The 26,159-nt window shown below is 44.0% G+C and overlaps 1 protein-coding gene across 2 annotated transcripts in view; it reads right to left on the bottom strand.

Annotated features, from left to right (window-relative positions):
- ATP9A (ATPase phospholipid transporting 9A (putative)) overlaps window positions 1-26,159 on the bottom strand; it is a 534,117-nt gene that overhangs the window by 101,568 nt on the left and 406,390 nt on the right. For both annotated transcript variants that reach the window (XM_069243632.1, XM_069243631.1), the window contains exons 21-23: window positions 16,452-16,596; window positions 7,277-7,341; window positions 6,787-6,942 (exon numbers count right to left, since the gene is read on the bottom strand). In XM_069243632.1, coding sequence (XP_069099733.1) covers window positions 6,787-6,942; window positions 7,277-7,341; window positions 16,452-16,596 — 366 coding nt within the window. The remainder of the gene's footprint in view (window positions 1-6,786; window positions 6,943-7,276; window positions 7,342-16,451; window positions 16,597-26,159) is intronic.

Genomic DNA, 26,159 nt, shown 5'->3' with positions numbered 1-26,159 from the left:
GCTCGTGGATTGTGGTCCTATCAAGTCTGTAGGTCAGGATAATGTGCCTGCCCTCCATTATTGCCAGATCCACCAGGGGTCTGTACACGGGGGGATGTCTCCATCTCCTATTAATCCTCAACGGTTGAACTCTAGGGTGAAAAACGGTGAGCAGAGGGTCATATTCCCACAATTCAAAATATATATGCATTTCTTCCTTTACAGAAACAGTATGTGAACTCGAGAGTCAGTTGATGTGCCAATGTCTGTTGTGACGCAGTTAGGTGCCATGGCCTGTGCCCCCCTGAAATGGTGGCTGCCTGACCTGTGAGGAGAGACAAGTGGAAATGAGGTAATTCCCCTGGAGTTGTGTGCCGTAGCGGTCAGCGGTCGACGACCGCAACGCAACTTCGCATTGGTTATCATTGGGCCCTATGGGTTCCAGGAGCCAATGGCGATGTACGCCGGTGGTGAAGGTACGCACCGCCGCGGACGTGACCGCAATTTTCTATCTGTTCACTCACTTGCTACCTGACCTTCAACAGGAGAGGACCTACACTGCAAGTGCTGCTGTGACCTGTGTCTGGAAGCGACAATGGCTCGAGTGTCTGGGGAAAGGGCCCCCACCTTCAATTCGGAGGAGTTGGAGAGACTGGTGGATGGGGTCCTATCCCAGTACACTTTACTCTATAGGCCTCCAGACAAACAGGTGAGTACACTGTGAGCAAGATGTGTGGGCCATGAATGTAGGGATTGATTTGTAGGTGAGCCTCATGTGGGGGGGGGTGGGATGGCTGAGGGGTCCTGGGCAGAGTGCTGAATGTCTGGTGGTCAATGACTATGCTTAACGGGATGAGAGGTATATGGCCGGCCATGAGTGTAACAGGCTGGACGGTATGAATCATACCTTTTTCTATGCATATTTTCCTGCAGGTCAGCACCCATCAGAAAAAGGGTATTTGGCGTGCCATCGCCAAGGAGGTGCGGACCCTGGGGGTTTTTGAGAGGCGGAGCACCCACTGCTGCAAACAGTGGGAGGACCTGCGCCGCTGGGCAAGGAAGACGGCGGAGGCCAAGCTGGGGCTGGCCTTCCAATGAGGAAGGGGTGCCCATCGTACCCTGACCCCCCTGATGTTCCGCATCCTGGCGGTGGTCTATTCGGAGTAGGATGGGCCCTTGAAGGCAACACAGCAGCAAAAAGGGGGTGAGTACAGATTCTGAATCATGACTTTGCGCGCGTTAAGGTGGTACTTGGGTGGGGGATGTGGGTCTGTTGGTGCCCCTAGGCCAGGGCGAACATGGCAGGGTAGGTCCCATGTTGGGCAGGCTCTGAAGCACTCCAACCCCAATAGTGTTAGTGGGCATCTTCTACTCGGCAGGGTCCTGTGGGTTTCAGGTGTGCAGCTAATGGCGTTAGGCCTGGTACCCCATGGGCTGGTGACTGGCATTGTAACTGGTAGTGCATGGCCTAGTGCATAAGGCTATTCCCTGTGTGTCGTGTATGCCAACGGCAGTGTTGTTGCCGGCATTGACCAAGTGTATTCTCTGTCTCTTCCCCCCCCTTTTTGTTTTGTCACCCTGTCCTTGTGTGCGTTAGCATAATCTGGCGGAGGAGCAGAGGCACAGGCGATGGAGGGAGTTGCATCCCACATGGGCCTGGGCCGAATCCACCAACAGTGAGGGCACCAGTGGGACGGAGGGCGAAGGGAGCACTACGATGGACACAGGAGGGGACACAACCGACATCGACTCCTCCGATGGAAGCTCCCTGGCGGTGGCGGACACCTCTGTGCCCACCCCAACAACAGGTACACACCTGTACCAGCACCGCCCTCCCAGCAGCCCCTCAGCGTGTTTCCCGTGCCCGTTCACCCAGGAGGGTGGGCATCTTCTTCGCCCCAGGCACCTCAGGCCCTGCTGCCCTCAGTGAGGAGGCTATTGACCTCCTGAGGTCTCTCACTGTTGGGCAGTCAACCTTACTGAATGCCATCTAGGGTGTAGCAGGGCATTTGCAACAAACAAATGCATACCTGGAGGGCATTCACTCTGGGGTGGGGGCCCAACAGAGAGCATTTCAGGCTCTGGCCTCCGCACTGATGGCAGCCATTGTCCCTGTATCCAGCCTCCCCCTCCAACTTCCTCTACCCAGTCCAAATCCCCTCAACCCCAGCCTATCCCAAGCACAGACCAGCATTAATCCAAATCAACACACAGAAGTGGCTCAGGCAAACACAAGCACCACACTTCATCTCACAAGCACTCACACAAGCACCATCCCCATGCAGACGCACCAACATCCACTGCCTCCACAGTGTCCTCCTCCTCATCCACCTCCCTCCCAGTAGCATCTCCACTCACACCTGCATGCACTACATCCATCACCAGCATGCCTATCACTACACAGCCCTCACTGGCAGTCACCAACCCCACATCCATGCACACCTCTCCTGTGTCTGTGACCCCTCCTCCCAAACTACACAAACGCAAGCACACACCCACCCAACAGGCATCCACTTCACAACAGCATCCAGCCCATGCACCTGCACCTAAACACAGCAGACTGACACCTTCTACAACCACTTCCTCTTCCTCCACTCCCAAACCTTCACCCTCTTCCCGCCCCAGTGTCCCTAAGAAGCATTTCCTCGCCAACAATGACCTACTCCCTACCCCTACCCCCCCCCCCGGCCTTCACCTCGAGCCAGGGTGCCAGAACCCACCTCAGCACCTCAGCCGCCCAGTCAACAGCCATTGTGGTTTCAGCAGCTGTGAGAGGCTCCAAGGAGGCACCCGTCAGCCCAGCCAGTGTGCCAGCAACACCTGCCAAGGCCAAGAAGGGTCCGCCACCTTGCAAGGGCAAGAAGGGGACAGCAGCCAGCAAGTGGAAGGAGGCACCACCAGCCAGCAAGGGGAAGGAGGCACCACCATCTGCCAAGGAAAAAGGAAGGGGCACAGAACACCAGCCATGGCACTTCAGCCATTCGAGGCTGCAGGTGAAGGCCTGGATGCTACCACCACAACTGCCAGCACCGCCACCTGCACCGCAGGCAGCAGTGCCACCTGCACCGTGGCTAGCACCGCCACCTGCCCCGCTGCAAGCAGCAGCACTGCCAGCAGCAGCAGACCCGGTGGGCAGCCGTCCGAGACTGCAGGTGAAAGCCTGGAGGCTGCCACAACTGCCAGCACCGCCACCTGCAGCGCAACTGGCATCCATTGAGCAGCCGTCACTGCCAGAGAGCAGTGTGTAGTGGTGACTACATGGGCTGCAGTGCGTCTTGGCCCCTGCATAAGCTGTTGTTGTGACACCCAGGTGAGAGACTGTGACCTTGCACTCCAAAACATCTTCATCACAGGGCGCAATTCCCCCTCCAGACCCAGTGGCAGAAGGCATCCACTCAGCCCCTCCTTGCCAGGATGAAGCACACTGGGCACAAGGCCCCCTCCAGACCCAGTGGAAGAAGGCATCCACTAAGCCCTTCCTTGGCAGGATGAAGCACACTGGGCACAAGGCCCCTTCCAGAACCAGTGGAAGAAGGCATCCACTCAGCCCCTCCTTGCCAAGATGAAGCACACTGGGCATATGGCCCCCTCCAGAACCAGTGGAGAAGCCATCCACTTGAGTGACTGTGGCCTTGCACTCCCCAGGACCAAGCAGTGGGCAAACCACCCACTTGAGAGACTGTGGCTTTGCACTCCCCAGGACCAAGCAGTGGGCAAACCACCTTGAGGTACTGTGGCTTTGCACTCCTCAGGAAAAGCAGTGGGCAAACCACCCACTTGAGAGACTGTGGCTTTGCACTTCCCAGGACCAAGCAGTAGGCATGTAGCCCCCTCCAGGAGCAGTGGCGTTGTCCCATCTTCCGGATGAGTTGCCCCCCTGCCATTCCCCGTCCCCCTGAGGTGCCTGTGTGTTTTCGACCTGATGCCCCTGCAGTGTTCTCTCCATACTGAGGCAGGAGCAAAGTGTGGCCTTAACTATGTGGTTTGGCCCAGTGGGCCACGGACAATTTTGGAGTGGGCATTGCCCCGCCTTTTGTATATATTGTACATACTGTTTTATCTTTATGAACGTAATTCTGAAAATTACTAATATTACACTCATTTTACTCCATTCCTTTTGTCCTTGCGTTATTTCAGAGGGTTACGGGGTGTATATGTAATGTTGTTGCATGTGTTTGTGTGTATGGTGTTGCGTGTGTGTGTCACTCTCCTTTTCCTCCCCGCCTCCATTTTGTGCTAGGTGCAGTACTCACCGTAGTCGTCGTCATCGGTGTTCATGTTCCTGGTATATGAGAAGATACACCACCATAGGGAACACCTGCAGCTCGGGCTCCATGGCGTCGTGGTTCTTCCTTGAGTGTCGATAAGTGAGTGGTTTCCCTTCTGTGTTCTGTTTCCCCCGTGCTTTCGATGGCGCTGGTACTGCCCCGGAAAAGCTGGCGGAAGGGAGGGTTGTAATTCTGTGGGCGGTACATTGTCTTCCGCCTGGCTGTTGCCGGTTACTGCCGTGGTGTTTGTTGCTACCGCTGTGGCGGTCGGAGTGTTAAAGTGGCTGTCTGTGTTGGCGGTTTCCACCGTGGTCATGATTCCATTTTTTTACCGCCGGCCTGTTGGCGGTGTTACCGCCGCTTTATCACTTACCGTCAGGGTTGTAATGAGGGCCTATGCATTAAAACATATGTTTGTAAGTTACTGGTGTATGTGTATAAGTTTGGTCAGCAAATTAGTTTGCACACTACAGATGGGTAGAGGATCACAGAATATAATTGTTAAAAATCCTATAGACTAACTTCAGAAAAAGTGAAAGCAGTGCAGCATTTGGAAATTTCTGTGCAAAAGCCAAAACACATTTTACAAACATTTACAGTTAATGTAAAAAAGTTTTTAACACTCATTTCTGATATATGGCGCAAACATCAACCAAGCAAGAAGCGGTATAATAATGATGACAAAAACAAGACATTCGTAACACTTTTCAGACTTGGGAATAGCAAGAAAATGTAAATAATGCATGTGTTAAAATGCCACAAAGTGCAGGACAGTAATCCAGACCAAATAGTTGTACAGCGTCATCTGTTTGAACAACTGTCTCTTCAAAATAAATTCACTTGCACAGAACTGAAAAGTCTTACTTTCACTATAAATGCTAGAGAAGGCCATTTAATCTAAAACATTTCTGAACCAGCACCAATCAAAACTCCTGCCGACTATGACAAAACATGAAAACAGTATTTAGCACTTTAGTGGGAAAATCATGCAAGAATGCTTCTTTTTCTACAAAATCATGGCTACAATTGCACAGTCCAAATGTATGGATGTATGTATGGATGTCAACAGACGAGGATCAACGCAACATGAAAATTAAAAAGAATACTAGACGAGATATCTAATGCATATACTCCTCAAACTGAAAGCAGATCCAACCACTGCGCAGCAAAACCTATTTAAAAATATTAAATCTCATTTAAAAATAGAGATCAAACTTGCTATAGAATGCCTTACTGTCTACAACACAACAAAGAAAACGCCAAATGATAAATATCACAAACTCCCACGAGATCTAGGGATCCATTCTGAGTAAAGCAGTACACTTGCATTCTTATTCTCACAGTCAGAAATACCAACAGTAGACTGTTTCTGCACCAGTTCCCACACTCATTGGTGGTATCTTTCACCAAAGTATTTTGTTTGCTTTGAACAGTGAAATGTCCAGATTTAAAAATAGGGAGCCACGGTACTTCTGAAACACTTATAATGCCCATTGCAGCCAGAAACTCTGGGTCTCCAGCATACTGGAACTTAAAAGACACTCGTGTTGAGGAACTTAATGAATACAGTCAAATTAACAAATTTCTGTTTACAATTCTGTTGCTTCATAATAGAATATACCAGAGTGACAACTGTGAGCAAAACCGATGGCTATGAATAATAAAGACATATATATAAGAAGAAGAAAACAAAACAAGTTGTTACAATGCACAAAACCAAAGTGATGCTGTGCATGAACACATTAATCCTTTTCAATGGACCCAACCAAGTTATCAAGTTTACATGGTGGAAGGAGACTCAACTAATCTTATAATACTACACTTCAGATGATCCTCGCATGTTTGTTCTTAAATTTCTATTTTATTTATTAATTCCTTCAGTCCAAAATAACATCCCTAACTTTTAAAATACTCATCTTTTGGTTGTTAGGATGGTTTTTAATGTCTATCTGTTTTTGGTACTCTTTCTGCGTTTTATAATGTAAATCATTTTGATCTATACAGAAAAAAGCTGGTTATTAATAAAATCCACTCAGTTTAAAAACTTCACAAGCTTTTAAATTACAGTGTGAGGTAACTACAGTGCTACTATAGTTTCGGTTAACATATATAGAGAGCACAAAAAAGCGGAACTCTTCACTCTGTGGCCCAGCAAATTTGCATACTAGGTGACCTTTATGAATTAGGGCCCTAGTTGAGTATGCAAAGTTTTGACCCTGTGTCTTGAGGCCTCATCCTTAAGCGTCTGGTTCCCTGATGTGTGTGGTGTGTTCAACTTGTCACCAGGGTTAGGTCTGTGCTATTTAAATGTCCTCTTTAAAATATAGATGTGTAAAAATAAGACTTGCAAACCAATACTGCTCAATCCCTGGTAAGAGGTGCACCATATATTATTTCTAAACAGGAAATGAGTTGGTGTAAGTGTATAATCACACGTAACAAATAATTTCTCTAATGTGTCTTTCAAACATTGAATAGATACACACTGGGGTACATTTGTCAACAACAATAAGAACTGAGAATACAATTGGAATCTTACCTGCATTGTACTGATGCAGAGGCTCCTGTGGATCACAAACTGGCTCAGTGCTGCCGACCTTTTGTAGCTGTTTCTACCATGAACCATGAGTAATCTCCCCAAGTGCTTAAACTGAGTGACTGAGAAATCTGCCGCAAGTGATGCTTGTTTACCTTCCTGTACCATGAAGAAACCAAGCACAATTAGAAAGGAGTTGCATGCATTCACGAGTGACCATAAATAGTATATCAAACATGGTGGTCAAGCACGTAGACAACACATTCTCTAGCTGGAGGGTAAGGAATGATCTACCAAGCTTCAGGTCTTAAAGATGACACAGAGTGCAGAGGGGGGAATAAGGAAATGGAGATAAACAACAGACTTTTTATTTTACTATTTTAATAAGGTAATTATACTTTGATTAAATTATTTGCTTGATGTTATGAAGGACGAAAGAGATTAAAACAAATATATCTTTATAGCAAAAAAACGACATATTCTGAAAGCTCACCTTTCCTTCTACTCCCACACCGCAGTCCGCTTCTTGAATCATACTAACATCATTCCCTCCATCACCTGCAGGTTAGATTACAGAAGAAAGATTGCATTTGGTGAAAACCGGAACATTCGACACAATGTACTAAGAGAAGGTGCTGTTCAGCATCAATTAGCAAGGTGGGTGAGGACTCCCGATACAATCTTTGTAAAAATGATCCTATAAGGACCAATTATACTTTTTATATAGGAAAAGCATGTGTCAAATTACTCAATTGAATGGACAGTTTCCTTCTTACCATGGACAAATCAACACTTGTATTTCAAATTCACTATCACTGATAGAAAGAGGAGCTTTGGCATAAAACACAGTAAATAGTTAAATAGTTAAGCAAACACACAAAGGAAACACTCATTTCTGAATTTTGACCTGAAGTTAAGTGACATAGTAAATGATCAAATGTAATTATGAAACCAAATGTCATCTAGAATTATCATCACACTTACTGTGTGACCTGATAAAGAGCTAGTTAATAAGCCACGTAAAGTAAATGAATCCTTGTTGGTAATTAAACATTGACCGGCTTAATCATCTCAGCCACTTGTATAGGGAAAATAGATAACAAGCATCCCCCAGACACAGCCTTGGTAAAACATGGGCAGTAGATTGTGTTATCATTGTACAGTTTATGCATAGTAGTGTTGTTCTCATAATTCTTAAGCCCAAATCCGGACGGTGCAGCTGGAGCACTGTGCCCCCAGTTGCAGTTGGATTTGTTTAGGGTCATGGAGTGAATGTTTCACATATAAATAACAAACATTGAAAAAAAAATTACAATGGGAAGGTAAAGAAATAAAAGGCTCCTGTCAGGACTCAAGGCAAATATACTTCTGAAAAACAACAACGACAAAACAGTTCACCAACGTACAGTGTTTTTGAGAGAGAAATTAAAACAACGAAAAGAAGTTTAGCTGTGCCATGGCTATTTAAACTACTCAAATTCAAATTCTCACAAGTCAATTGCATACCTCTTTGTCAAGAAGAGAAAAATAAATTTAAAAAAACACTCCATAATTGAAATCCAGTGCATGAACATTCACGAGCATAGCTTCAGAGGGGGAGAGTTTGGTGTATGACACCTCCACAAATAAATACATTCTTAACATTTTAGTTGAATCAGGAGGCTCAATAAGGACTCGGGTCTGATCTGCCTGTGTCAGTTTTTCTTGTTATCCTGATTTCACTAAGATGTTTCAACTTGTTCGTTTTGTGGATCAGCAACTTAAAGGTTAGGGATATATTTAGGCCCAAATTTACAAAGATTTTGTATTGTGATTGTCACTTTTTTGACGCAGCCCCGACACAAGATCCTTTTCAGTATTTACAAAGCACACAAATATTGAACTGAGTGAATTTGTATTAAAAATAACGCAACCCAACGCATCGCATTGCACTGCTTTCCTTTCGTTTTGTGTCAGGTCGGCATTCCATTGGTGGATGGGATGTTCCTATGCATTCACCCATGGATTTTGATGGAAACCCACATTTACATTTGCCCATATTTAGGAAGATTTTACGCCTGGGTGGCATCACTTTTTTTGACACAGCGCCAACGTAAAATCCTCTTTGGTATTTACAAGCCATGCCAAAGTCAATTTATGTCGCTATGAAACAAAAATGCAACGCAGGGCATTGCACTGCCTTATGTTACTTTCCATCAGGTAGGCTTTTCATCGGTGGTGCAGGGGCATTTCAGTGCATCTACCCATGGATTTTGATGCAAGCCATTATTTACACAGGTCCAAAATTAGAAAGGTTTTTCATCTGGGTTGCGTCACTTTTTTGATGCAGCCCAAACACAAAATACTTTTTGGAAGTTACAAAGCCATACAAGTATGAACTTGCGTGGCTTTGTGAGAAAAATTAAGACGGCGCATTGTGCTGTGTTGTGTTAGTTTGCATTAGGTAAGCCTTCCGTGAGTGGTTCATGAATTTTGATGCAAATGCATATAAAGGAGAAATATCTTCATTTCGCCTTATCATTTCTTTTGTGAAATATGTACTGCTTTCCATAGCACAAAGACGAAAAAGCCTCAAAAAACGTTTTGTACAGGAAGGTGTTACAACTGCCATCGTGACCTAAGATTAGGGGTAGCAAAGTCAATCCCGGAGGGGCAAAAATCAAGTCAGAGATAGCAGGTGTTACACCTAAGAGCAGCCAATTTACGTCCAAGAACAATGTCAGTCAATATAATGTACAAGTCAGACCAAGGTAATCGTGCAAGAGAAATAGTAATAATACTTAGAAGAAAATAAACATACTAACAACGGTACATGAAGCAGGGCTCTCAGTTTTTTTTTCAGTTCTATTCAAGAGGTAGTTGGTTAAAATGCAAGGCTGATACAGCTAGGTAATACAGGTTCACGTGACAACAAAGCAAAAGTAATGACTCAAAAATAGACTTTAATATCTCAACCGTATCACTCTGTCCCCCCTACACACTTTTCATGATCTAAATTCTTACATCCAGAAAACCACGTTTCACTCAACTTTAGAATGGGTTAACCTACTTGTCGAACTCCAGCCCTAGCAGACTTGGAAGCAAGTGCAAGTGCTTGATAAGAGGTTTAGGTGCAGATTGTTATTTTGTAAGGACATACTTCTGTGAGATCGAGATTCTGTCAGTCTAGAGTTCTGCAGCCTATTTTTTCAACTACTGCTCTAAATACATTTCCAGTTTAGTTCACATTATATTGCTCTTAAACCCCAGATAAAAAGCATGTCTTGACACCTTAGGGGTATTGGTAACCTTTGTAATATACTGTAGAAGATGCCCAGCCTGAAAAAGCAGTTATATTTATAACTTCAATTATATGATTTATGCCACAGAAAGGTTTAGAGATCATATACTTCCTTCCCTGTTCAGAAAACACTGCTGCTGCCCCCATGCTTTTTCAAATTTCAGGTTCAGCCCTACAATTCAAGTATGAGAGGATTTTCAATTTAGAGGCCTCTCTACCTCTTTCCCAGTGCACATGGGTCACATGAAAATAAATGCTATAAAGAAAGACGGTATTATATAGTGCATCGTGTTAGACAAATTAAGATGCTGCCTGCAAGCAACACCAATACAGCTTTATCATACATGTTTCAGATAAAGGTACAGAATGGCCCTCATTTCCAGTAAATCGGATTTTGGGGCCATGATTTTGATTTCAGCTGGTATCCCCACACCAACTTAGGCAATTTTGAGATTTCTCCCTGGAATGGGCAATAACTGCACACGTTTAAGATAAGTCAGGAATACCTGGACCTTTATGAGTGGCCTACACCACCCCATAACTGGGAAAGATTTGCTCACATTTTTCACTGCTTGGAGTCACCTCCAAAAGTTAAAGTTCGATGGGAAATATTGCCACTCGTTAAGAGGGGCAAAGTGTTTTATAGGCAGTAATATTTTTTTAATGTAACTGACAAAACTATTGAAAAAAATAGTGCATCAGCATTCAAGACCATAAGAACAAGATACATCTGGTAATGCTCCTTTTGGTGGATACTCAACTACAGATTCCTCACCTTGTGAATATCGCCAGACACCAGACACTGAAAAGCAATGCTCCTGAGTTGCTTGCAACCTCGAGCTCTTACGTCATTGTGCTCCCTCCCCGCAGGACCATAATCGTCCCTGTTTACAAACACGCTTGAGAACGCAAGCAGCATCCAGCAGAGTCATCTGAGAGAAGTCACAAGCACCAATCAAAACTGTAGTTATTCCTTACTCAGCATATGTCTTCCAGTTAAACCCACGTTAAGTCCTTTCTAAAAAACGATCATGATCAATTCCCCTAGACCGATAATAAGTATCACTGAAAAAAACATGCTCAATAACATGAGCAGGGTTGCGCAGAGGGAAAAACAAGGACACAAACAAGCTACCTCACCAGAGGCTCAAGGTATTTTATAATCGATATATGCCTCTTAGAATCCTTCCCTTTACACTACAGGTCTCATTTTAGGTCACAACTTGAATTCCTATTTTTTCCATTCCTATATACCATCAGATACCCACCACAGTGCTGAGGCTCACCCCTACACAAACAATCCTGCCATTTTTTACAATATTGTGCGCTCTTTGTTACCATAAAATACAACAAAATTACACGTGCCATCAAATGAATAATTTTATCACTGCCCATATATATTTTTTTAATTATACCGCAGGCCGTAGATGCTAAATGCGATTTTTCTTTGCCAAACAGGATATAATTTTTTTTCCCTTTTCCATCACGGGACATGTGGGTGGACAATTGATTAGCTCACAATATATTTTTCAAGATTTTTTTTTACATTTTTTCGACCACAACTCAGGACCAGTGCCCCATCCTGAGGAGAAAGACAAAATGATCTGGGGTCAAAACCATCGTTGGGGGGGGGCAAAAGGCAAACAAAGGGCAACAAGCAAATTTTTTTGCTTCACTAACTTATCTCCTCGCTCACTACCCCTGATTATGTTGGCTAAAGAGCACGTGTGGACAAATCAATTGAGGATACCGCCTACACGTATATAACCGAAACAACCCTTTTCTATGTTCAGTGCTCTGATACCACTGGGTCATTGTTAATTTTGGAGATTTGTTTTGTACTTAATCATAATGCTACGGTATAAGATTGAGTTCACCCATGCTTTTATTTGTGGTTTGTGAGTGAGTATGATATGCTGAGTGTGAATGTGATGCATTGAGGTGCGAGTGTGTATATATAATTTTCTTAACTTTCTGGGGGGATTTGGCAGCCTAAAGGTGCTACTGTCCAAGTTATGCAGGAAAATGTATCAGAATATGTAAAATAAATCAAAGATATAAGAGATATGCTTCATTACAGTAATACACTTGAATGTCAATTGTACTTCACAACTCTCTTATGAGAGCACATAGATGGAAATGGGTTGTCCTTTATAGTATTTTTGTTGTGTTCTCCCTATCCCGATCCAACATCAGGTAGCCTGTGAGGAACCCCTATTTTCTTTTTTCAGGGGTTAAAAAGGAATGACAGGGTGTAGTCCATTGGACAATTTGCAGATTTTACCTGTCAGATGTGATGCTCTACCATCTCTTTAGGAAGTGGCTGATGCTGCCTACTACTGTAAGGCTATGTGCCCTAAGAGTGCACTAAAAAGGTTTTAAAGTTGTTGCCGAATGGCAGAGGATTGGGAGGTATGCTGCCCCTGATGGCCTGGTTGTTGTGCACATTACCTGACTTCAGAAAGACTGGGAGCCTGCTGTGTGGACAGCAGAAACTGACACTACAGATACACCAACTCTTGCAATATATTTGAAAAGGAAGAAACTGTTGGGTGGAAGGACGGACTAGTGTTGAAACGCCCATAGAGCGTGCCATTGCTCTGCTCTTTTTAAAACTGTCCAAGCTCGACTCCACCTTACTTCCATAGTAGGGAGGTAGAGGCCAGAGACTTAAGCAACTCTTGCTATGACTGTTGCAAAGGATGTACTTTCCTCAGCTGAGGCTCTAGGGTGGAAAACCAACCCAGTCGAAGGGCAGGTCCATTAGGGATGACTGGACGTCCTCAGAGAAGCAGGTTAATCTCAACAATGCGTGGCTCAGATACGCAATGTTTGTCTCAATAGTCCTTCCTAACCAATCAATGGATTCTAGGCCAAAGTGGACGAGGAACTTAGCCACATTCCAGCCATCCTGATTAGTTTGGGCCAAGGAGGTACACAAGTCTTCAGGAGCTGCCAGTAAGGTCTCAACAAATATTTCCCAGAGTACAAGGGTGTAACGTCTTAGGAGACAGCTGGTATTGACTGACCTTAAGGCAAGACTGGCTACTGAAAATATCCTCTTGCCAAACGTTTTCATAAGTATTTACTCTCTGGTGTGAGTCTGCACTACCAAGCTTACAGGAGTTGGATGCTGGGTTACAAGTCAGGATTGCCTGGAGTTGTGTGCCACCTAGCATTTGACTGGAGGGCTAGAATTTGTCTTTGCCCATGCCCCCAAAAGAATATCAGTGAGGGCCTCATTGAAGAGTAGGAGTGGTTAGGTCAGTGCTTGGCCAGGATGTGGGGCCTTGGTCAGAAGACTGGTTTTTAATTCCATAGTGAGAAGGTGGAGGTCAAGGACTTCAGCAGTTCTCCTGGTTATTGCAAAGGATCACTTTTCACAGCTCCTGGACCAGGGAGTGAAACAAACCCAATATCGGGTGAGCTATTCAACTCACTGGCATCTTGTAGCACTATGTACCAGTTCTGGTCAGAGTCCGTGCCAAAAAGTTGGTGTAGTGACTGTGAGTGTCTGTACAGTAGAGATATAGTGTCTGAGACAAGTGGATTGAGAATTTCCTGTGCCACACTGGAGTGTGGGCGTTGCCTCCATCAAGGTCAAGACAAATTTGCCTCAAAGTTGGATACCACAATAGGTTGTGGATTGTCCGCCATCACTGTTGGTGCCGGCGTCGATGTCCAAGGCAACTGCACAGATTTTGACTCTGCATCCTAACTCTTCGCCGCTGTGGAACCTAAATTGGGTTCAAGGAGCACAGATGGTAGGGAAGATGGATCACCCAAGTGGTAACCCGCCCTTCTAAAACTTCAACCGGCTGCAATGTCACCAATGTACCTGGGAACGTAGGATACACTGGGACAAAGGTTGAAACCGGCTCCTCATTGGAGCGAGATCTGGAGAAACAGTGACAACCAGGCACCTTCTTTGGAGAATGAGAGTGATGGGAAGGAGCTGAGTTCTGCTTGGAATTCTTCTGTTTCTTCTTGGACGTACCTGAAGGCTTCAACCACAAGATCTTTCAAGGGAACAAATTAAGGTGAGGGAGCAGATTCATATTCTTGACTTCGGCTGGGAGCAGGATCTGTTTTTCAGTCTTGTGGAGTTTTTGTCAAAGAGCTTCGCTTCACGTTCATGGATGGCTTTCGACTCTTCTATGCACGGTTGTTGCAGGCCTTGCAGTTCTGCACCAAACCCAAATGCACACGTCACAAAAACATCTGTTCGCGACTGTTCCTATAAGGTTTAAACCTTTCAATCTTAGGGGGAGACATGTTTTCTTTCACACTCAAAGAATTTAGGGAACAAAACTGTAAATCTTGTAAAGGAATGAAGAAAAGGAGCAGAGCTTAGAATCCAAATCTGAAGGTACGGAAAGAAAGGAACTGATGTCAGCGCACATGGGTGGCGCTGATATGCGACTCCACGTCTCACTTCTGAAGTGGAATGAAGTTGGCACAGAGTCACACAGCTGCAACTGTCTGCATGCAAGAGTATTTCTTTTGAAGTTTATGGATCAAGTCTGGTACGTTGGGATATTTACAAGGAAGGTGAGGAATCTGTGGTTAGAAGTGCTCATCAGAGACACTCCTTTATTGTACATGCACTCTTTCTCATTAAAACGGTTCACAACCAAACAAGAGATGTGTGTTCTGAAAAATGAACAGGCTGTTCCTTACTTCCAGTGATCTTTTTCAATCTATCCTAAAATATATATTTTTTAAAGTGTATACTGTGTTCACCAGTTAATCTTGATCTTTCCGGTTTCCCTCATCGAAATTTCCCACCATAGCAACCTGGGTTATATCTGTAACATAAACTATACATACCCATGTTTTTAACTTTGAACTCTTACCTATCATACCACATCATTGTTTTGATTTCAACAGACTTGAAAGAGCTGATAGACCTAAGTTGCCTGAGTAACACACAAGCCGGATGATTCATGTTTAAACTGTAAATACATCACCAAGTTAAATATGAAAAATAAAAAAACACCAACTTAAAACATGAAATAGTTTTGGAATATTTCTTTGTGACCTCTTTCAGTAGTGATATCATTACATCCACTAAGTGCACAACACCATCTAGCACTCTTCATCGATAACACACCAACCACTGACCATTGTCAACCAAGAGCTCATTGATTTGACCTTTGGCACTCAGACATGCCATCCTGGCTGCCCAAATTGAACGACAGCCAATACAAGCACCACTCTAGCAAATAAAAGAGCTCACTGACAGCAGTCAAGAAATCTACAGACAATAAAAAAAAAATGCTTCTAACAGCAAGAATCACTCTCTCCCCCACATGCAACACCTCATTCCTTCTCAAGCATTGCTAATCTATCCTACACAGTTTCAACAAGCATTTGCTTCCTCCAACTGTTCTTCCTAAACCCTATCACATACAACATACACTTACTCAACTTCGTCTCCCCACTGTATTAAAGTAGTAAGAGATTCTCTCAAACTTTGCAACCTTATTTAACCTATCATTCAACTTCAACTCAACCGCTCACATTCTTTGCCATAATCTTGACTTCTACTTCTTCTCACTTAATTGCATCTCACTGGACTAATCACCGCACATTAGCCTCTCAATTCTGTAAATTCCTACACATCCCATTGCCATGATCAGGGTATATCACATCAAAGATGTGAACATGATTCGCTACACTCCCAAAGCCACTCTCAAACCTTGTATCAACACCCATGCACACCGTCTCTCCACGGTCAGCTATAAGTCCAGTGTCCAATACACAGGACCTTAAAACCTCCGAAGGTGCTAGAAAAAAATTGTAAAATTCTGTTGCACATCCATAACTTCAAGGGACCTACAAGCACTTACAATACACAATCCAACAGAATACAAGCCAATATGTGTTGCCAAGTGAGAGAACTACATCAAAGACATGACTGAAGCTGATACAAAAATTTTAACACTTGAAAATAATGACACATTGGCATAAACCATTCCCACCTCTCAAAATTTCCCAATCAACTAACATGAACACTTAAACAAAACTGATACAATCTACAGGTTTCTCACCAGACTGAAGCTCAGTGACCTATGAACGCTATTTGTGCTCGATTTGGTTACATATTTGGGCATGAAATTTCATATTTATGATGACCGGATGGTTCAACATTAAGCTTTTGTACAATAAAAGGAAGTTAGCTAACTTTACTTAAAAATTGTTTAAAAAAAATATGGTTATAATAATATTGCAATAGTTCATAGAGTGAACTACAAATCAACAAATTTAAACTGTGAAGCTGTGCATGAATCTATACACTTTCTTACTTTATAGAAGAGTTTTAGTTTAAATTATAATTTGGAAATCTTTAGGGGAAAAAAAAACACAAATTGTATTGTTTTCCTACCTACTGCACACGTAAGCTTTCCGGTCCGTTCTTGCAGTAACCGCACAATCTGGGCCTTCTGAGTAGGAGCACATCTACAGCAGATTACTGCAGGGCACTGGCAAGCTAGTTCCATGAATTCGTATTCATAAAATTTTAGGCATACCTGTTGCAATGAAAAATCAAGGTTCATAAATGATTACCCTTCAAACACTATTTCACAAATGTGGAAAACAAAATTGATTTCAGAATTTCCCACCCAGTGTATTTTAACTAGAAATAAACATTGATCCTCTTTCAAGCTCTAGAAAAGCCTGCATGGTGAGCAGGTCTCTTCGTGCCCTTTCTTGGTTACCTTATATGCTGATGAATGATGCCTACAGAAACACCTGCATCTTGTTACCTGAACCTGAAGTTCAGATGCTAATGAGAGACTTATAATGAATAGTACTCATAATGAATGGCCAACATCAAAGGGAAATGGACACCTTATGTGAAGGAGAAAAATATATGTGTGCTCTGACACACAAAGGCTTACACTCTAACAGTCGTGGCTGTAATCTCACATGGCCATGGGGTTGGTTTGGTGGAGTCAGAGCTACGGTGGGAGATTATTAGGGCCACTGCCTCATAATATGGCACTGTCTACGCCAGACAATGTAATATAATAAAAAAAATGTTCTCCATCATGTGCTTTTTGATCGCCTTCCAGAGGTACACATATTAATAAATAACAGAATATTTATTGATGTAAATGAATTCTATCAAAAAAGAGCCACATAACATTTTTAGATGGACCATTTAGTCTATGGACCTCCCAGTTAATTACGGCCTTAAGGAGGGTAGATAAGCCCCCCTTGGAATAACCATTTGCAAGAACTCGAGGCCCAATGAGACAGTCATGGGAAGAGTTTGGGCTAGAGTCAATTTAATGTCATTAATATAATTTACATAGTTCCTCAGAAGACTACTAAAATACAAGATTAACATTTTTAAAAAGTTGCCACATATTTAGAGAAGAACAAGTTACTTACCTTCACTAATGCCCTTTCTGGTGGATACTCTAACCACATATTCCTCAAATCGAACTCTCTCCAGGTGCCCAACAGGATCTAGAAAATTCCTCCAGCAATGCTTCTGCACAGCTAGGTGGCTCTTTGTGACGACTTCAAACCACCCAGGAAGTGACAGAGAAAAGCCACATATGTGTCTCAACCGTGCGCTTTGACATCAGTTTCATGTTTGTCTCTTTCCACACTCTCAGGCACAGAGCATGAACAAATGGTGGTACCATTGCACGGATTTCTAACTTTGGTCTTTTGCAGATGTTTAAAAGAGGCCACTCATCAGAATGGGGAAGAGGGAGGGCAGTGAGGAATTTGGGCTTAGATACAGTAACCTTCAGAAACAGTGTGACTGATGGTAAATAATGTGAACTTCTGGTGGATACTTATATCTGCAGATTCCTCACCCTGGAACAAATACCAGAGCAGAACTTCCTCAGGACGAGGGTCTGTGGAGTGGACTCAGATCAAATGGTCTTGTGAGACTGAGTGGGAAAAATGGCATTTCCCAGCAGGTGACTGTCATGGCAATAGTGCTTTGTGATCATATGTGCGCCTATGTCACAGCTTGGCCGATTTCAAGGACAGCCATTCCATGTGCCAACGTAGTAGTAACAGCCTTAGCTCTGGTGGAATGGACTTCAGAGGACCTGGTGGCTGTTTCTTAGCCAGTGCATAATGGAGATGACTGTCCACTTCAAAAGGATTCCCTCTTGCACAGCCTACCCTTTTTGCCCAAGAGAATCAAAAAAAAAGCTGATCATTCACATTGTGTTCCTTGGTACAATCAATATAAAAGCTTAAAGTCCTTTTGGGCCTCTTATTCACTTGTGAGGGATGAGGTGGGACAAAGAACATAGGTACGGTGATGGACTGTTCAACATGTAAAGGAGTCACAACTTTTCTCAAGGAAGCTGTCCCAAAATGTCATATATGCGGATGCACCAACAGTGCCTGATGCCAATTTACTCAATGAGCTGTGTAATCGCAATGTGGAAGATAGTCTTCAAAATGAAGAAGCACAACAAGCAGCTATGCATCGTCACGAAGGGTGTACACATGAGAAATGTTAAGACCAAATTAAGGTCCCACTTTGGCATCACAAATGGTCAAGAATTTAACCTCATCACAAAAAGTAATTTAAACAAGGATGGTTGATCCAGCAAACGCCAAAAGGGCAGACAAACAACCCCTAACAGTGCTCACTGCACGGTATTGGTGGACCAAATAAAAGAACATCCAACAACTCGGATTTCTAAGACTCAGTCTTGTGGATATCACACTAAGCCGCAACCTGTCCCATCGCCTGGCACAGATGGACTTCATGAAGGGCATTTGTCAGTGAGTATGACATCCACCACTTTCAGCGTAGATCAAACTCTGTCAACTGCAGCTGCCCAATCTCCATGCATGGAGGAGCAGATTGCATAGGTTTGGGTGGAGGACCTGCCATGCTGCTGAGACAGGAAGTTCTCCTGAAGTGGCAGCATAATGGGTGGACAAGTGCTCATGCCCAGAAGTACCTATTATCACAATCTCCTGGCCCAATCGGAAGCTAATAAAATGACCTAGGCCTGGTCGTTTCTGAGCTTTTTCAGTACTCAGGGCAGAAGTGGCAGAGAAGGAAGACAGGAGTATAGAGTTCCATTTCAGCTGAACGCATCTACAAGCGAGTGTTCTTGCAGAAACTCCAACGTGCAAAACATTCAACACTGCAAGTTCTGATTAAAAGATCCAGCCAGTATTCTCCACAGTGCTGGAATATGCCCTGCACCGCCTTGGCAGGCAGTCACCATTTGTGGTCTGCCAGATGCCGTCTGCTGAAATCAACCATTGTGGCACTCAAAGACCCTCAAGGTTGTTCACGATTAGGACGAAGCCCTGACGAACCAACCAATTTCAGAGGTGCAGAGCCCCCTCGTCCCCTTCGCACAGGGCCCAGCACCTCACTCTGCCCTGCTTGTTGTAATACTGCAGGATGGTGGTGTTGTCCAACCTGCACAAGCCTCCCTTTCAAAGATAGTAAGAAGGCCTTCAAGACCATAAGAACGGCTTGTTACCCCAGCAAGTTGATATAAGGTCAGGCTTCCATCGGAAATCAGAGTCCCCTGACCTCTACCTCTCACAAATGACCTCCCTAACCCAGCAGTGACATATCAGCCACTACTGTCATCTTTAGCTGGTTATGGGAGAGAGGCCTGCTGCTGTTCCAACTACTGTTGAGTAGTCATTCAAAACATTTGATGTCTCCTCCAAGATCTGAATGGTTTCTGATAGGTTTCCATGGTGCTGGGCCCATTGTAATTTAGATCCCATTGCAGAGCCACAAATGCCACCTGGCATAGTCAACAAGGAGGATGCAGCAAGTAAAAAGGTCAGGAAAGGTTCAGAGCTACTCTCACAAGATCATGAATCAAGGCCAAAATATCAGGATTATAGTCCCAATGTCCTGGACTCACTGCTAAGGAGGAAAGGTCCTCAACTGAACAGTAACCAGGACAGTACCAATGAAATAAAGCCTCGTCGAGGGAGTTAGTCAGGTGCGATTTCGGCTCAATGACTGTGAACCCTAATGAAATGAGGAGGTTCCCCATCACCTGGGGGTGGTCTATATCTGACTGTGGCCGGTCTACCTCCATCATCCAATTGTCAAGGCAAGAAAAAAAAACAAGTTAATTACCTGTACACTGTGGTTCGCCAGTATTGATATCTTTCATAGATTCATATGCTTGAAAACTTCCCCATCGTCATGACGCGAGTTCCACAGTAGCAGTAATAAAAGCAGTGCTAATACATAAGCCTTAGGAATCACACTGAGAACAATAGACTTTGGTAGTCAATTCACATTGTTTTAATGCATCCAATCTTCAACCAATGAGATTATAGCCCTGGAAGCACTCGTCCCCCATAGAGTCACCATACCTCAGATTTCGAGCATGCGTGTAAATAAAGGAAAATAAGAGGTTTAAAGAGTGGTAAGCTTTAGCGGGGAGCAGGGAAGGTTGCATGTGATTCTATGAAAGATGTTAATACTGGAGAACTACAGTGTAAAGGTAAGTACCTTGCTTTGTCTCCAGTACTGTATCTTTCACAGATTCACACGCTAGTAAGCAGTATCACAGAGAAAATGATGGCGGTGGGTAAGGCAAACCATCCCACAAAATTTAAGGTCAATTGTGCTAGTATGAATATACTATAAATCTTCAAATATCACTGCATAACATAATCGAGACATACTTATGCAAAAGTACCATAAACATACAGTGTAGGAAGATAACTAAAAAGTTGTGTACCTTAAAGAAACGGGGAACGTAACACTGCCTGCACAACTGCAACATCCTCCTTCTTCATGGCATCAAGACAATAATGCTTTGAGACTGTGTGGGCATTAGCCCATGTTGCCACCTTTCAGCTATCTGGCAACAATAGGCCAGCAAACACAGCTGAAGAAGCAGCAACCTTCATTATAGAATGTGGTTTCACCCTTGCAGTCAATGGTTTTCCTGCCTTCTCATGGCAAAAGGCTATGGCTGCACAGACCCAACGAGCAATTAGGAGCTGATCAGATTTCCTAAAAGTCTTGGCTCTATCGAAGTAGAATTTCAGACAGTGTTTGACATTTAGAGAGTGTAATGCTCTCTATGCTGTGGACAAGGGTTTTCTGAAGAATGCTGGTAGCACAATAGCTTTGTTTAGGTGAAATGAGGTTGGCACTTTCAGAATTAACTTAGGATTAGTTCTTAATACAACCATGTCCTCCCGAAACTGTAAGTATGGTTCAGTGAATCTCACTTATCCTTGTAGCAGAAGTAAGCGCCAATAGAAACACTACTTTGCAAGAAACATATTTAACGTCTGCTTTATGAATTGGATGAAAAAGACTTCTCATGAACTGAGACAAGACTGTGCTGAGTTGCCATACCAGAGAGAGAGAGAGAGAGAGAGAGAGAGTCTTCAAAGGAGGGTAGACTCTAAACATACCTCTCATAAACTCTTTAATCAGTCTGTTGGACTATACCGAGAGCTACCTTGACCTCCTCTGGAATCTGAAAATAGCCGCAGGATGGACGTTTATGGAGGAATGAGCAAGTGCAGATTCTGCTAGATGCAGCAGATAAAAGAGTATCTGTTCCAGTGCAGAAGAAAGGGGATCCAGATCATTTTAACTACACCATGAACAAAATCTTTTTGTTTTGCTGCATAGCTTTTACTTGTGGTATCTGCACAAGAGTGCTGAAGAATAATCCTGCAATCTTCTGGCAAGTTTAATGCCCCAGACTCATTGCTGTGAGGTGCCAGGCTGACAAGCTCAGCCGACTTATCTACGGATGGACCACCTGACCGTCATTAATGGATAGAAGATCTTCCGTTGGCTGAAACAGACTATGCGGACACTCCGAAAGGAGAAAAAGCTCTGTGAACCAGTACTGCCTTGGCTATGCTGGAGCTATCAGATCATAATGAGGCTGCTTCCTGCTTAATCTTGCGAATCACGTTGAGAATTATCGGAAAGCGAACATTCCTGTCAAAACCAGAAGGAACGCATTTCCCCAAGACCCTTTCTGTGGAAACCTGCTGGCGTACATCCTGCATTTTTTGTTGTGAAAGGTGGAGGGGAGATCCAGATTTTGAGTACCCTATTGGTGGAACACCTGTAAATGGGAATACCTGTAGCAACTGCCACTGATTCAGTTCCCACTCGTGGCACTGTTTCTCTTTTCTGCTTAAGGAGTCTGTCCATTCGTTCTCTATTCCCGAAACATGTTCAACTCTCAAAGTGATGTTGTGGACAATCAACTATTCACAAATTTTATAAGTGGTTGGAGCTTGAGCGGACAAGATCTGTGATCTCATTCCTTCTTGTTTGGTAAGACAGAACATTGTTGTGGTATCATCCGTTCATACCAACACCAAGGAATTGTGGAGCCTGGGAAGAAAATACAGGAGGCCCAGGAAAAACGCTTTGAATTTTAGAAGAGTTATGTACAATAATTCCTCCTGTGCAGACTATCTTCCATGAATCTCCAAGTGCTGCAAATGTGCACAGCAGCTTTCAAGGAAAGCGTCTGTTGTCATGACGATATGGGGCTGCGCAGGAATGAATGATAGGCGCTGAGAGATATTTGCTGTGTCTGTCCACCAAGCATCACCAAGTTCATAGCAGAGGTAATTGGCACTGTGTCCTCGAAGGTTCCCTGGCATTGAACCCATTGATCTGCAAATTTCCCTTGCAATGGTCGCATGCAAGGATGACAGTTTGATATCATCGGGATGCAAGATGACATCATCATCCCCAACACTGACTTGTACTTCTGGACAGGAGTGAACTTCCTTCCCGAGAGGGAAGCTGTTATAGTCTTAAGCTGAAGAATTCTGTCCGCAGTTGGGATTGCCTAGAAAACATTGGTATCTAGGATTGCTCCCAGAATAACTATAGACCTGGGTTGGATAATAAACTATTTCTCTATGTTCAGCTTGAAGCCGTAAGTCCTGAACAGCCGCAGATTGGCCCAAGTAGATTTTCATGCAGTGCAAAATGTGAGACCATTTATAAGCCAGACGTCCAGGTACAGGAACACCTGGTGCCTGTTTCTTTTTATGAGCTGTCACTGGGGCCATGCGTTTCGTGAACTCTCCGGGAGTTGAGCGCAGACCAAAAGGAAGTACTCTGAACTGGTAATCTCACCCTGCCATCTCAAACCTTAGAAATTTTCAATGTTTTGCATGCATGGGTATATGGAAGTACTCATCCAGTAAATCCAGTGATGTCATGAAATCCTCTTTATTCTGATTGGTAAGATCTCTTGTAAGGACAGCATCCTGAATGGTTGCTTCTTTAAGTATTTGTTTAAAAGCCTCAAGTACATCACTTGCCTCCATTTTCCCAATTTATTTTTGACAAGAAAGAAGTTGGAGTAAAAACCTGTGCTGTGTTGAAACAACAAATCTTTCTCTAGAGCATCCTTGGAGAGAAGGAACCGAATCTCCTGTTTCAACAGAAGCAGATGACGATGGAATGCTCTGCGAGGTGGAAACGCAGGAGGCTTTTAAACACATTCCAGGGTGTGACCATGCTAAATTACATTTAAGACCCATTTGTTGGAAAAGATGTTCTTCCAGTGCCTGTAAAATTTGAAAAGGGGATTTCTGAACTGGTATTGAAGTGGGACTGAGGTGACTGGTGTCTGCAAAGCACCACTGTCTCCTAGAGGCATATTTCCCTCCAGCCGGAGGGCGTCTTCGTGAGGGTTGTCGAACTTGTGACAAAGCCGCTGTTGTTCTGTAATGCTGCTAAGAGTAAGGCAAGTAATACCCTTATTTAGAATATGGTTGGTACCTACTCTGCTAGTATGTACTCTGGACAGAAACTGCCCTCTGCCTCCGCCTCCTCGAAAGGGCTGGAAGCATCGGTGCTGCAATGTACCCAGAGATTGTGAAGTTTCCGTGTCTGATTTTATGGTTTGTAAAGCATCATTCATATGCTTTCAAAAAAGATTTTCGCCATCAAATGGCATGCAATGTTCTTTGCCTGCACTTCTGGGCGAAATGAAGTGGCCTTTAACCAACCCTGGTGATGTAGGACAGCAGCCCCTGCCGTCTGAAGGAACACTGAGAAGGATATATCCATGGCAGCATCAAAGATTTCCGGAGAATCTCCTTCTCTTACTTCTTTTTATCCTCTGAAAAGAAATTCTAAAATTGCTGAAATGTCCAACCACATCTGACGTTTATATCATCCTAATATGGTCAGCGTATTGGACGCTCTCACAGATGTTGCCACCATAGCGGAGATGCTCTTACCCGTGTAATCTAACCTTCTACCGTCCTTATCCAGAGGGGCAGAACAAGGCGCAGAAGTATTGTTAGAGCACTGTTGGGCTGCCTGCACAATGATTGAGTCAGGTTGGAATGACCAGTGGAGGCATGTTGCTACATTGTCTGGCCCCTTATACTTTTTTACCAATTTTAGGGCTACCGCTGTCACTGAAGCTGAGATCTTCATCAGCTTCAACTCCTCTTGCCAAATACAATTCATTATGGGGATGGATCGGACTGATCTTTGAGTCAAATCCTTAAAGTCATAAAGGTAGCATTCACATCGCTTGACCAGGATAGGCAAGTTAAAGAGCTTGGACGCTCTTTTGAGAAGCTTGTGAAAACCTCTAATGCCCACTGGAGGTTAATCAGCTGGGGCTGGTGAAGGGGAAGCAGGCAATCAAGCCACATAATCATACATTCCAGGTGATCACTTACTGACCCAGAAGGAATCTCACCTTCCTGTGGCTGTTGATCTCCGTCACTATCCCTAAAATCAAAAAGACAAAAAGACTTGGCTTCAAACAGGATTTACGATGCCTAAACATCCTTTTTTAGATCCCTCTTATCTGCTGAAAACAGGGAAACAATCCTAAAAGACTTTATCTTAGACGTTGCTTGAAGGTCAAAGACTAGTATCTAAAGTTGACTGGTCAAAAGTTAACAAGAATAACACTGTGATAACACTATGATGGAACAGATCTCAGGGAAACTCCTTAACACACGACGTGTGGTAAGAAAGATGAGGTATGGTGCATTTGCAGGGTATGAGTGCTCCAGGGACTCTAATCTGATTGGTCGAAGTTTGGATGCATTAAAACAATGTGAATTGGCTAATAATGTCCATTGCTCGCAATGTGATTCCTAATGCTTATGTGTTCGCACTGCTTTTATTACTGTTACCGTGGGACTCCCATCATGACGACGGGGATGATTCAAGCATGTGAATCTATCAAAGATACAGTGCTGGAGAAACTGGTATCCAGTCTACAGATGGGCAGTGACCACTGCCATCACATTCATGACCATCCAAAGGTCACTGGTGAGGCCTCAGAAGAGTCTGCCAAACTGAAAATGCTCCTGGCCTACCTTGAACCTCAGGTAACGTCTGTGGGACTGCAGGATAGGCCTATGCAGGTCCAAGGACACCATCCAATCACTCGGTCCGAGCTCAAACAGGATCTGAGCCAGCATGGACATACTGAATTTGTTGTTCTGCAGGAAGGCATTCGGAAATGGACAACTAAAATCTCATTATTCTGCATGAAGAAACAGCAGAGTAGAAACCCTTTCCTATTTCCAAGTCTGGAACACTCTTGCTTGCTCCTTTGGAAAGTAAAACTCACACCTCTTGCAAAAGAATCAACAGGTCTTCCCCTGAGGTTCACTGTGCTATGGGGGAATGTTTGGCGTTGTAGAAAGAAAGCATAGTGCATAGCTGTGCATTGATTTTAAGAACTTATCAGTCGAATATGATAGAACACCACCCTAGAATAAGATACGGAAACCTTCCTTCCACAGAGTGGTTGTGTGTCACTAATGGCAAGCTAAACCGGCTTGGTAGTTACAGTGGCAGGGAAATGGGATTGGGAGGACAGATGCTCTTGTAGGCCTGCATGTTGCCTGACAGATCCACGCTCAGCCCCTCTAACAGACTAGGTGACTGCAGCTGGGGCTGGGCAGGCTGACAGCGCCTATATAGAAGCCACTTGAGTAGTTTCAGAAAATCGTAAACTGTGGGGGTGAGGAAACTGTTTGTCAGGGGTCAACAGACCCTGGGAGCATGCCATAGCTCTGCTTTATCTGAAACGTTCCAAAGCAGAATCAGTTTTTTGACTGAATTGGCATA

This window comes from Pleurodeles waltl, chromosome 7 (assembly GCF_031143425.1).
Source record: "Pleurodeles waltl isolate 20211129_DDA chromosome 7, aPleWal1.hap1.20221129, whole genome shotgun sequence".
NCBI lineage: Eukaryota > Metazoa > Chordata > Amphibia > Caudata > Salamandridae > Pleurodeles > Pleurodeles waltl.
Note: the sequence above shows the minus strand (reverse complement) of the source record. Positions and strands in the feature narration are given on the sequence as shown.